This window comes from Clarias gariepinus, chromosome 19, assembly GCF_024256425.1.
Source record: "Clarias gariepinus isolate MV-2021 ecotype Netherlands chromosome 19, CGAR_prim_01v2, whole genome shotgun sequence".
NCBI classification, from domain to species: domain Eukaryota; kingdom Metazoa; phylum Chordata; class Actinopteri; order Siluriformes; family Clariidae; genus Clarias; species Clarias gariepinus.
Genome location: NC_071118.1, coordinates 14,410,603 through 14,423,956, shown reverse-complemented (window position 1 = coordinate 14,423,956; position 13,354 = coordinate 14,410,603). Strand labels below are relative to the sequence as shown.

Genomic DNA, 13,354 nt, shown 5'->3' with positions numbered 1-13,354 from the left:
TGGGTTGTTTAAGGTTGTTAAGTTGTTTTGAACGTGGTTCATTCTTAAGTCACAGACTGAAACGTAAAAAAAAAAAATGGAAATATGCAGATTTACTTATGAAGTGTAGCGAATCGGATGCGCGTTTTATTTGACCCCTCGAGGGGTCGTATTTTTTTTCTCTCTGCTGTCCTGTTTCCTTCCTCTGCAATCTCTTTGATCCTGTGTGTGTGTGTGTGTGTGTGTGTGTGTGTGTATAGGTCTGACTGCCGTCGGTGGGCTCTCGCTGATGGGTGGAGGATATGCCCCGACCAACACGGCAGAATCCCTGGCTGTACTCGCAGCCTTCATCTCCTCCGTCAACATTGCTGGTGAGAAAAAAAAACTCGCCTCACGCTTCTGATTATGTGCTTAGAAAACGCATAAGACTCTGTTTAGAGACGGGTTTGCTTTCAAGTAACTTTAGAAAACTCCAAATGAATTTACACCCAGACACCCTCACAGATTTTCAGCTTCGATGACAACAGCGGAAAAATCAGGGAAAACATTTAGCGGGACTGGTTTCTATCTTGCATGACTGAGGAGGTAGAAAGACCGAGATTAGAGCCATGTCAATGTGAAATTTCCACTGATCACATCCCTGATTTGAGTATCTTAATGATGTACACATGTATGTCATGTTAAACATTCCAGCAGTACGAGCTAGTTTTAAGGGTGCTGCCATGCAAGATTTGCTTGATCATTAAAAGGTCACTTGAGCAACAATTTTAAGCCTGTACTTTTACGGCTTCAGTAACTTGACCAAAAAAAAAAAAAAGCCTCATCACTCTGACACACCTTCTTTTTAACTTTGTCTGCAATTAATTGTTGAGCTTTAAACTCTGTACTGTATTTAGTTTGCTTTTGGTGGCAGATGATAGAAAAGTCTGGGTGCCTCCTGGAGTGATTTTACCCTGAATAATTTATAGGCGGTAAAATCTTTCCAGATGTTTGCATTGGCTGTCCATAAAAACATTGAAGCTTATGGCAGATTCAGACAGCACTAAAATCCCAGAGATACTTTGGTATTATCAACAATAACCGCATCACTCTATCTCCTCATGTAAAACTAATTCAGTTTGAGTCACGTTATCATTAGAGGACGAATTAGCTAAGGGCTATGACAAACAATGCACTGGGCCCATTAAATAATTAAATATAATGCATTTGATTAGGATTTGGGGGGATGGGGTCTTGGGGACATATGGGAATAGGAGGGGAGACGAATTTGCATGGACTCCTCCAGCTTGATGCACTCGTTTTCAGTGAAGACCCTTTTCCTGTATTCTGACGGGCTAGAAAAATGCACTTGCACAAAGGGGCAGGAGCTCATTGCATTTAAAGTTACAGACATGAAAACAGTTCACTTTAAACATTTGCGAAACAGAATAAATTTCAGGAAAATTTAAGTTCTTGGGGAGTCTAATATGACACCTTCAGTTAATGTTACTTTCGAAATGCTAGCTTATTAGAATAAACGCATTTGTATAAATCCAACTGCACTACTCTAGCACCTTCTTTTATATAAAATTTATTCACACCTTCTGACCAATCAGGATCTAGAATTCAGCAGTGGTCAGAGGTAAAGTAAAATAAGCTATTGGTATGGATCTGGTGGAATTTAACTGCAGGTTTGGGTATGTAACAGGAAGAATGCCATTTCTTATTGGTTACTGCCACTGTCACTGTCTCACCTCTGACTGACCCGAACCTGGTGCTCATTAGACGAGGTGCAACTTCCACTGCCTGCAAGCGTGAAGGGAGTTGGGGTGGGAGGATTCAGACTGAGCTCACACCTGATGCAGGAAATATGAGAGTCTATGTTTGTGCTTCAAAGAGCCCTGGCCGTGTTGTAAATCACTTTCGGAGCCCTTTTTAAAACCGGTGGGTAGCCAGAATATGCCAAATACCTAATCCAATATGGCTTTCCACTGGGAAATGTCCTGGTGGAAAGCCATATTGTGCCGCCGCAGAGACACGAGTCTGGATTTAAAGGAACATTTACTGACCGTTTCCCAGCATGTTTTGTCACTCTCTGCCTTAACGACTTATTACTCTGTCTGATGTCTGTTCTGTTTATGTTCCAGCTCGCATAAAGTGTCTGAATTTCTATATTTATTTTGTCTAAGCGCAGGTGTTTAATTTCAGCTTAAAGGTGGATTTTTTTCCTCCAAGCTTTCATACTTTACACAGAGTTTCATTCCACAGTCAAAGCCACAAGCCATAAACCATCAAAGCAAGAAGTGCAAACATTCTTTGCTCCACCTTTTCCCCTCCTCTCCTAAATTTTTATTGTTACAAGTGCTCGCAAAGGGAAAAAATAACAATGCCCTTTCCAAATCACTTTTAGTAAAAAGTCCTGGAATTTATTGCAGTACTTTTTTTTTTATTAATGACCACCACGATTTTTGCTTGGTCCTTTCTTCACTTTTATAATGCGTGTGTATTTGTTAATGATGCTTTCATTTGAATAGCAAAAACCTTTCTAAGTAAATTATCATTATTATTATTATTTAATTTAAGACCATTTTGCCTGAATTGACTAAACCCTCTACATCTTTAACAAATTGTTTAATGAAAGAAACACTATGATAAGGATTTTTCTTTCAAAATGTGAGTCATGTATCATGCTTTGTTTTTCTACGCCAGGATAAGAAGCAGGATAACATGAGCCAGCATCATACAAACACTGTACAATGTCTGACTATGTGTGTATGTGTAAGTGCATATCTACTTCACTTCAGGTGGTTTTCTGGTCACTCAGCGGATGTTGGATATGTTCAAGCGGCCCACTGACCCCCCGGAGTATAACTACCTGTACCTTCTCCCAGCTGGTGCCTTTGTGGGAGGCTATGGAGCATCTCTGTACAGCGGTTACAACATAGAGCAGGTGAGATTAGTCCCAAGGCAGAGCTTGAACTTGACCTTAAATTTTTATATATATATATATATATATATATATATATATATATATATATGTGTGTGTGTGTGTGTATGTACTGTACATGTGTATGTACTGTATGTGTGTGTGTATATACAGTGGGGGAAATAAGTATTTGATCCCCTGCAGATTTTCTGAGTTTGCCTGCTTACAAAGAAATGAAGGGTTTATACTTTTTATCATAGGTTTATAGGTTTATGGTACAGGATAGAGACAGAATATCAAGCAAAAATCCAGAAAAAGCACCCAATACAAATGTTATAAATTAATTTGCATTTCAGTGAGGGAAATAAGTATTCCCAAGCAACCAACAATAATTCGGGCTCCCACAGACTGGTTATGTGCTCATATGGTACACATATTAATTTAAGAAGGAGCTCCTAACAACAACGCGTAATGTGTATAGAAGCCACCTGACCACAGAATCTCTATCTTCTGTTCAAATCTCATCACTATTGGCAAGATCAAACAGGTGTTAAAGGAAGTCAGGGACAAGTCTGTAGACCCGCACAAGGCTTCAATGGGCTACAAGACCATGAGCTAGAAGCTTGGTGTAAAGGAGACAGCTTTTGGAGTGATTATTTGCAAATAGAAGAAATACAAAGTAAGCATCAATCACCCTCAGTCTGGAGTTCCATGCAAGATTTCACCTCATGGGGTAAAAATAATCATGAGAAAAATGAGGGATCAGTGCAGGACTACAAGGGAGGATCTTGTGAATGATCTCAAGGCGGTTTGGACCACAGTCACCAAACAAAACATTGGTAACATGATATGCCGCCAAGAATTGAATCAGTGCAGCAAGGTCCCCCTAATCAAGAATGCACATGTACAGGCCCATATAAAGTTTGCCAATGAACAGAAGGATTGGGATAAAGTGAGACCAAAATTGAGCTCTTTGGCATCAACTTGACACACTGTTTTTGGAGGAAAAAAAAAATGCTGACTATGACCCCAAGAACACCATTCCAACAGTCAAGCACGGAGGTGGAAACATCATGCTTGAGGGCTGGTTTCATTCTAAAGGTACAGACTGACTTTGTTGCATTAAGGGGTTAATGGACGGGCGATGTATTGTAACACTTGGATGAGAACCTCCTGAAGATTGGTCATGGATGGGTCTTCCAGTGTGACAATGACCCAAAACATACTGCCAAGGCAACACAGAAGTGGCTCAAGAAGAATCACATTAAGGTCATAGAGTGGCCTAGCCAGTCTTCAGACCATAATCCTATAGAAAATTTATGGAGTGAGCTGAAACTTTGAGTTGCCAAGCAGCAGGCGAGAAATCTTAAGAAGTAAGAGAAAATCTGTAAAGAATAGTGGATCAAAATGCGTCCTGAGATGTGTGCAAACCTGGTAACAAACTACAAGAAAAGTCTTACCTCTGTGATTGCAAACAAGTGTTTCTCCAGCATGTACTAAGTCATGTTTCACTTGAGGATCAAATACTTATTTTCCTCCATGACATTCAAATTGATTTATAACATTTGTATTGTGTGCTTTTTCTGGATTTTTTTCTTGCATGGCTCTCATGTGTCAGAAACAAGCTCATGGTTGACTTGCACAGGCACACCTGGTTATGACCAAGCTGACACCATGACAGTAAAGTGGAGTGCTAAGTCGTGAAACAAAGTGGCACCTAGTGAAGGCTTTGGGATGGCCATGGCATTGTAATTGATTTAGATACGTTCGAAAATAAGTGTCCACGTCGAGTACTAAGGGTTCCTGTTGGATTGCTTGTTTAACCACTGAGACCATCTGTAAACAAAAACACTTGGCTGTCATTGTGCCAATTTGCTATTTTGGACACATGAGGAGCTATCTGCCCTAGTGGTAGCACCAGTAACTGGCAGTGTAGGAGGACGAAAGAAACTGTCTTTGTTGTAGATAGTTAGATGATATTACATAGTGGACTAATCTGAAAAGGACTTTTTTTAATTACCTTAAAGTCTATGGTCTCCCATCTTCTTGTTATTGATGATTGACTACATCTGGTGTTATCCCAGTGGCTTTGTTTGATCCCACTTATTGGATTGACCAACAAATGGTACAATGGAAAGTCAAATGAGCTCAAAACAGATTTGAGGAAGAGGACGGTAGATTCACAAATATCAGGCACATATCTTGGATCACGTAAGAGGTGAAAGTACCGGAGGTCTGCTAGAAGACCTAAACTGTCCCATTCATTTGAGAGGAAATTAGTCAGACAATCAGAAGCAACCAAGGAATATAATATAATATATATATAATGAGCATAAGTAGCAGTCACATTTCAATATCAACTGTTCAAAGGAGATTAATTCATATGTTGGATGACTTCAGTATTTTTTTTACAATGTAAATAGAAATTAAAATCAGGAAAGACCATGGAATTAAAAACTTTGGACTGGTAGCGTGTGTGTGTGTGTGTATGTATGTGTGTATATATATTATATATATATATATATATATATATATATAAAACTAGCCACTTGTTAATATAGATGCTTGTAACTTTGAAAAAGATTTTTGGACAGTAAAGATGCTGGGTTTCATTACTGCATCGCATTTAAGGTAACTTGAGCTCAAAAGACATCGCATTTGTTCAATTTGATCAAGGTAATAATCAGCAAGTTGGAAAAAAGTACACTTTGATTTCCATTCACTGCTATTAACCAAGTAGTTATCTCTGACATTTCCTCTTCTTGCTCTTTGCTTAGATGATGTACCTGGGCTCTGGCCTATGCTGTGTTGGGGCATTGGGAGGTCTGTCCAGCCAGTCCACGGCGCGTCTGGGTAACGCCCTGGGTATGATTGGAGTCGCTGGTGGAGTGGCTGCAACTCTGGGCATCCTGAAGCCCTCCCCCGAGCTTCTGGGCCAGATGAGTGCTGCCATGGCTGTGGGTGGTACAGCCGGTGAGTGAAATACTGTGTGTGTGTGTGTGTTTGGTGCAATGCTGTAAAAACAGACATACTTGGATCACACGTTTCTTTGAAGTCTTTAAACACCCACGTAATGTGTGTCAATGTGTAAACGGGTGAGTCAGTAAGCTGCCTGTGAGCACAGGTAATGGTCATCGGGTCATGAGTCATACGCGGCATAGCAGCGGTGTCTTTTGTTGCCAGTCACATCCAATCTAAATTGCTAATTATTCCTGGAAACCTGCTGGAATGAAGTTGAAGCAGTCCCGTGCAGTGCCTGCACAGTTCCAGATGCTAATTTAAACCTCCAGGTCTTTGCCAGCCTTAAAAACACATACACACACACCTCGAACCTGTCGTGACTGTGTTTCCCAGCAAAGCTAAAATTATTAATTTTTTTTAACTCTTACAGGTTTGACCATCGCCAAGAAGATCCAGATTTCAGATCTGCCTCAACTTGTGGCTGCCTTTCACAGTCTGGTTGGTTTGGCTGCTGTGCTTACCTGTGTGGCCGAGTACATGGTGGAGTATCCGCACTTTGCCACGGACCCTGCTGCAAACCTCACAAAGATTATTGCGTACCTGGGTACCTACATCGGTGGCGTCACCTTCAGTGGTTCCCTAGTCGCATACGGCAAACTGCAAGGTAAATGCCTATTTCTATCTGGTCAACCTTTTTTATTTATTTATTTATTTTTTTTAACTCATGTTTCAAAGTAATCTTTAGCACACTTTTTACTGTAAGGTTATTGCCGTTGACACTTACAAGAGTGGAGCCTAATTTAATACCAGTAAAAAAATATATATATATATATATTGTAGATAAAGTTCTTTTAAAAGTCTAAACTAACTAACCATCACAAAGTCACAAGCATTTTCCAGTCTATCAAACCTTGTTATTCTTTTCCGAGTCCCTAAAAGTTCTCTTCAGACTCGAGCCCTCCAGTGGTGCAGCTCTAAGGCCCTGTAGATGTCGGTGCTGTGTTTGTTGACCGGCTGCCCCAGCAGTGCCACACATGCCCTGTGTTTAAAGTTTGGCCAGGCGGAACCTCTCAGAATTTGGCACTAATTTAGCCCCTCCACCCCCCAGTCATTTTCCACTTGTCCCCCCCACCTCCCCCAAAGCTGGAACACATTATCTCCAGGAGCTTTCCCACTCCTTCACCGGCGCACTGGAACCTGGAGGTCTGTGCTGATGCAGAAGATTACAACTCCCATTTTTATGCTCGTGTGCATTTTTCAGTTTGGTTAAGTGTTGTTGTTTTTTTTTTTTCGGCGGCTATTCAAAGAGTGTGCTGAATAAAATTCCAGTCCATCTGCATCACTAACCCGACAAGTCCAGAAGTAAGCAAACATGATAAGGGCGATTATAGACTGTATGATCCACCATAGCTAGATTGTTCTAATCCATTTGTTGACCAGTTAAGCACCTTAGATGTGGCCTCATATGGTTTGGCTTGTTTTCTGATACGGTGCAGTCTTGGAACAGGGAATGTACATCAATGTCATGTGTACAGAGGGGGAAAAAAAAAACCTTGTTCTCATTTGTTCTTTGACTCTGATTCCTTTCCCATGCATGTATCAGAATATCCTAAAAGCTGGTTTAGTTTAAAGCTCTTATGTTAAACCTTGTTTTATCTCTAACGCATCATCTCGCTTCCTTGCCCCGCAGGTCTCCTGAACTCTGCCCCACTCATGCTCCCAGGCCGTCACGCTCTGAATGCTTGCCTCATGGCTGCCAGTGTGGGAGGCATTGTGCCCTACATGCTGGACCCCAGCTACACTATGGGCCTCACCTGCCTTGGCTCTGTTTCCGCCCTTTCGGCCATCATGGTGAGAGAGAGAGAGAGCGCTAGTGCTTTTAGGCTGATAACTGCTGAAGATAGTTTATTAAGTTAAAGAATCTCAGATGGCTTAAATCACTTCGAAACATAATAAACATGTCAAGCAGGTGTGTTTTGGCCTTTTTAGTCAGTGCAGAGTATCCACAAACATATATGTACGTATATAAAATATATATTTTCAAAAATTGCTGAAATTGTATCTTTGAAACAAGGAAATATCAATCTAGCTGTATAGCCAGGTCTATAATTAAAACCAAAATGTGCTTAACTAGTTGCATACTGGCAAATTACCTGAAACCATGCTTAGGATTCTCTTAAATCTTAAATGTACTGTATTAAACTTGACATTTCATACAGTACATAAAACACTTATGCCCTTTTTTGGATGGTCATGAATGTTAATTGTAATCATCTGAGATTTCTTTTGTTGAGGGGCATTTTATTAGCTAATTTGTAACACATCTAGGTTGGGTAAACTACAGAGTAATTCAGCTGTTATGTATACTTAGTATTTTGATGTTCAGTTGCTACCTGAGTCATGTTAAATACCATGCCACATTGACGTATATAGACGATATTCACTGTTCTGTAAAAGAATTTCAGCCATAGCTGCCATGTCAAAGTGTTGAGTGTAGACCCACAGAAATTAACTACCAATATAAAGATCTATTATGTTTCTTTTACAATTTAACACGGGTCTCGGAGTTCCCCAGTGTTCGTTAATAACCCTCAGAAGCTACTGTTAAGCCTTGCTCAACCAGAGAACAGCAGAGCTGAGCAACAGTACTGTGGAGGGGATCTTCTTATATGTGCTTACATATAGAGGGAAATATCTAATCGGCTTAGATATTTGTATTAAGCAATACAAAATGCATTAGCATTTCTTTAACCGGTTTTCGTTTTTTTTTTTTTCACAAATGACTAAAAAGTGACTCTTGCATAAAAAGTTAAGTTGTAATTTAACCTTTTTAGACATTGGGAAGTCTTTAGGACCGTGCAGTTGAAACATGTGATTTCCTGTTAACATGATTTCCTGCACTTTTTCATGTGTATGTGTATGTATATATATATATATATATATATATATATATATATATATATATATATATACAATTTATTTTTGCGTATGTCATATTTGTGCTTAGGGGGTGACTTTGACTGCAGCAATTGGTGGAGCAGACATGCCGGTAGTCATCACAGTACTGAACAGCTATTCAGGCTGGGCGCTGTGTGCCGAGGGCTTCCTGCTCAACAACAACCTGCTTACCATCGTCGGAGCATTAATCGGCTCATCTGGAGCCATCCTCTCCTACATCATGTGTGTGGTAAGAGTCTATATCCCCTCAATATTTCACACTCTGTGGTTCTCATTCAGCCATGAAAACCAAAAGCGCTGCCATGAATCTTAAAGGAATGCTCACCGCAAACAGGTTTTTTTACTCTATGCTGGGAAAGTCCCTCTGTGTGGGAATTCCTGGTACACTAGAGCATCTGTGAAACTAAGAGGTACTTCTATTAATAGTGTATATTTTAATATTTGCACTTAAAGTTGCTTAATATTGTGACACTGTTGAGTCATTCTGTTTACCCATGACGACCAGGCAAAAGGGGGTGCCAGTAATTAATAGTAGAAAATGTTAGTTTTATGAAATTGTGTTTAATTTTAAAACCACCAAAGAAAAAGAAGTTTGCATACAGAAAACTTTGGCATACAATCACAACACATGAGAATGGTTTATATGTTTAAATAAATTTCAGAAAGGTGTTTACTAATAAAACATTTATTAAATAATTTTTTAAATACTACTGTTACTATCCTATTGTTTTGAGGTTTAAGTATTGTTTTGAAGCATTATTATTAAAAATTTCTTGACATTTAATTTAATTTACGCATTTAATTGCATTAAATTGTAGAGACAGGCCTCACCTGGGACTCACCCAATACAATATTACGATGCATACGTGCTGATTCGAATTGTATTGTGATTTTGCAAGTATCTCAATTTTATAAACGTTACATTTTAATATTAAATAATTTTCAGATATTTTTAATTTTCTAAACAAACTTAAAAAATTTATCCCTACCACACAGGAAGCTGTGCTGCCAATGTGTGAGGAGTTTGAGGTGGTAAAATGTTGTTATTTCTCTATAATACTATTGGTGCTGTTCCCTAAACAAATATAAATTAAAATTTTATATAAAATAAAAAAGTAACAAATTGCCACACACAGTCGCGATACATGACCTAAAACATTTTTTTCACCATCTCTTACTTACACTGTGCGTTTGGTGCAAAGAGAACAACTGGGCAAAACTGGATGCTCATAAATGGTAGCTCATTTTACACCAACCAGCCTTTTCCTTCAGGCCATAGTGACTGATACTGTTCTGTTTTCTTTTTCTTTTAAACATGCACATAGTCATCTTGTGTGTTTGTGTTGTATTAAGTGTCTATCATCTTTTTCTGTCCCTTACTGATACCTATGTATTGGCATGCACAAATTTAATACCTTGTCTCTATTAAGCTATTATTGGTGCTACATTTGACATATTTTCTAAGCCTACGTACTTGGCTCGTATCAATGCTATGAATTACTCAAGAAGGCTGATAGTCACTTTGATGCCTGATATCCTCACAGTAATCCTACATTCACACTATGAAGTGTCACTCAGTAGAGGATTCTTTTATAAAGTAGTACTGAGTAATGTGAAATGATACATGCATGATGAACTTGTGCTTGCTTGCAGTGGTGCCACTAGCTGCAGACTATGAATAAGTTTAGGGGAATATTTACCATGCATCATTATTTAATGATTTCTTCCCATATGTTTTAAATATTGTGTGTGTTTAGTGGCTGTGTATTCCTATTTGGACAGACATGTTATGCTCTAGTCATACAGTCATCCTAATCACTCAGCTACTCAGTGGTTTTACTGGTTTACCGTTATCATGTCCTGCGTCTAACATTAGTTGGTGCCGACGTTATTTTTTTTGGCTTGTCCATGCTTCCTACTTGTGTGAAGTAAAAATACAGATTTGTAGCAAGAAGGCCTATTTTTACAATGTTGGCATCAGGCTCTACTTGTCTTCAGGATTTTACTGTTATCATCAACATTGTCACCTCTGTAATTGGTGTCCTGTGTTTGTGCATGAGTCAAAATGATGTGCGTTCACAGCATAAAGTCAAATGTCAATATCCTATGTGAGTCAGTCTCTGGAAAGAAAAACTTAAAAATTAAAAAAAGGTTTCCCCGAGAGATGCTTTTACTGTCGTCTCTGTAATGTGCAAGTTTAGAAGCTTTGCCGCTTGCCAGTTATCCCTGTCACATTGCTTAGTCTAATTGTCTGCTTTCCTGCATAGGCCATGAACCGATCACTGACCAATGTCATTCTTGGTGGCTATGGAACTTCCTCTACCGGTACTGGCAAACCCATGGAGATCACGGGCACCCACACTGAGGTCAATGTGGATCAGTCTGTGGAGATAATCAAGGAGGCCCAGAACATCATCATCGTCCCAGGTGTGTGTTTGTGCGTGTCTGTGTGCGTGTCTGTGTGCGTGTCTGTGTGCGTGTCTGTGTGCGTGTCTGTGTGCGTGTCTGTGTGCGTGTCTGTGTGCGTGTCTGTGTGCGTGTGTAAAAGAGAAATTCCATCATATTGTCTAAGTATCCCTGACTGGCAGCCATTACATCACTACTACATTTTGTAAAACTGCTGTTCCCAAGAGTGATGTTTTTACATGTTGCTCATTTTTAAATGGACTTTTGTTTTTATTGAAACTCTGGATCTCATTCTTCACATATTACTTTTAAAATCCTGGAATGCCAGATTTACTTATTGTGATTGTTTCTGTCAGAATAATTTCTAAGTTTCCTCACACATACCTGATGGAGCAGGGCTTATTTTAGGGTAAGACAGAAGACATTATAAAACAGTATAAAAAAAAATTAATAAATTGTCACACTGTAATAGAACATGCACAGTTTTATGTAATATAGCTGTGCAATACTTGCACAGTCCTTGAACTTGTCTGTCCTGAAGACACATCCAGGATCGCTTTCCATAAACGGGGCCCTGGAGAGGATTTTTTAAAAATACGCTAATGTTCTTGTGTACTCTCTGTCTTTGTTGCAGTTGGTGTAAAATGAATTGGAGCCTAAAGAACCACGGTTCCAGTGTGGGACAGTTCTCGGTTCTTTTTGATTTGATTTTCTTCTAGTCTCTGTTTATCAGACTGCTGCCTGCATTTTAGACACCAGCCCATTTCCTGCTGTATCAGGTTTTTCTGAGTTTTCAGTTGAGACTGGTTTCCCCCAGAACAGGCCTCCAAAGCTGTTTGTAATTCTTGCTGCTTTATTCTACTCAGCAGACTGTTTTACAGTTGGGTTTTACGGTCTGACAGCAGGTCACGGGGTATCAAGGCGGAGGCTAAGATGATGATGCTGATGTGTGCTGGTGTTTAAAGTAAACAGGGCTGCAGACCCAAGCACAACAAATGCAACCCTTTGTTTTCCTTATGAAACAAACCATAAAGCTTGTACAGATGTCTGCAGGTGAACCTGTGCTCAACCTGTGCTAAACCAGTCTTAAACCTGTGCTTCTTTCTTCTGTCATGTTTGCTACTGTTGCATTCTTTCTTGTATGTTTGTTTCTGTCTGCCTTTTTTCCTCTGTGCATTATTTTGCACGTCTTCTCATTTTTTTTATTTGTCATTTCCTTTTTTGTTTCAATCTTTCCATTTGATTTTTTTTATGTTCTTTTACTGTTTCTTTACTTTCATTCTTTTGTCTTCACATCTTACTTTTTTTGTCTTATTTTGCTTTTTTTGGTAATCATCTTTCCCGTTTTCGTAGTGCTTTTGGTCTTTATTTAGTGCTTCCTTACTTTTTCCAAATTTTTGTTTTTGCTTTCTTCTTTGTTTTATGGTCTTTCTATCTTTTCGTTCTTCCTTTGCTTTTCTTTTTCTTTCCTCCTCTCTGTCTCGCTCTCTTTCTGTCTTGTTTAGTTCTGACGTTGTGGAAGTACTGCAGCCATGTTTGAATTTTCACATTTCTTATAATTGGAGCAGTCGCAGTCACTTTGCCTGATTGACACCTGCAAAAACATTCGGACCTCTTTTTTTTTTTTTTTTTTTTTTTTTTAAAGTTTAACACCGGATTTTTCTCTGCATGATTGTTTTTTTAGGAGAAATGTCTGTTTTTAAAAAAGAAAGTTATGAAAAAGTTAGAAAATCATTAAGATGACAGGGGGGTTGTCGACATGCAACACGCTGTTTTACAGCCGATGGTTTGGCCGCTGTTGTGACTGCTACGTCAAATCCTATCCAACATCACCAAAGCTTTTACATGATTGACTATATATATATATATATATATATATATATATATATATATATATTTTTTTTTTTTTTTTTATGGAAAGAGAGTTGAAGTGCAAACTGTTGCACTGTTTATTTTTAGTATTATTTTTATTTATTTATTTATTTATTTATTTATTATTAGTTTATTTTCAATCTGTATTATTATTATTTTTTTTTACATTTTCATGCTTTGCTGTGTTACATCTAACCAGCACAAAATGTAAGTACTGGGTCGAAAACACAGCGTGTTGTTATGGATAAATATAGACAACATTAACAAAAATAA

At 38.8% G+C, this 13,354-nt stretch overlaps 1 protein-coding gene across 2 annotated transcripts in view; it reads left to right on the top strand.

Moving 5' to 3' along the window:
- The window catches only part of nnt (nicotinamide nucleotide transhydrogenase), a 48,022-nt gene that overhangs the window by 25,671 nt on the left and 8,997 nt on the right, over positions 1-13,354 (top strand). For both annotated transcript variants that reach the window (XM_053478729.1, XM_053478728.1), the window contains exons 12-18: positions 240-350; positions 2,763-2,908; positions 5,662-5,857; positions 6,276-6,509; positions 7,536-7,696; positions 8,853-9,032; positions 11,071-11,230. In XM_053478729.1, coding sequence (XP_053334704.1) covers positions 240-350; positions 2,763-2,908; positions 5,662-5,857; positions 6,276-6,509; positions 7,536-7,696; positions 8,853-9,032; positions 11,071-11,230 — 1,188 coding nt within the window. The remainder of the gene's footprint in view (positions 1-239; positions 351-2,762; positions 2,909-5,661; positions 5,858-6,275; positions 6,510-7,535; positions 7,697-8,852; positions 9,033-11,070; positions 11,231-13,354) is intronic.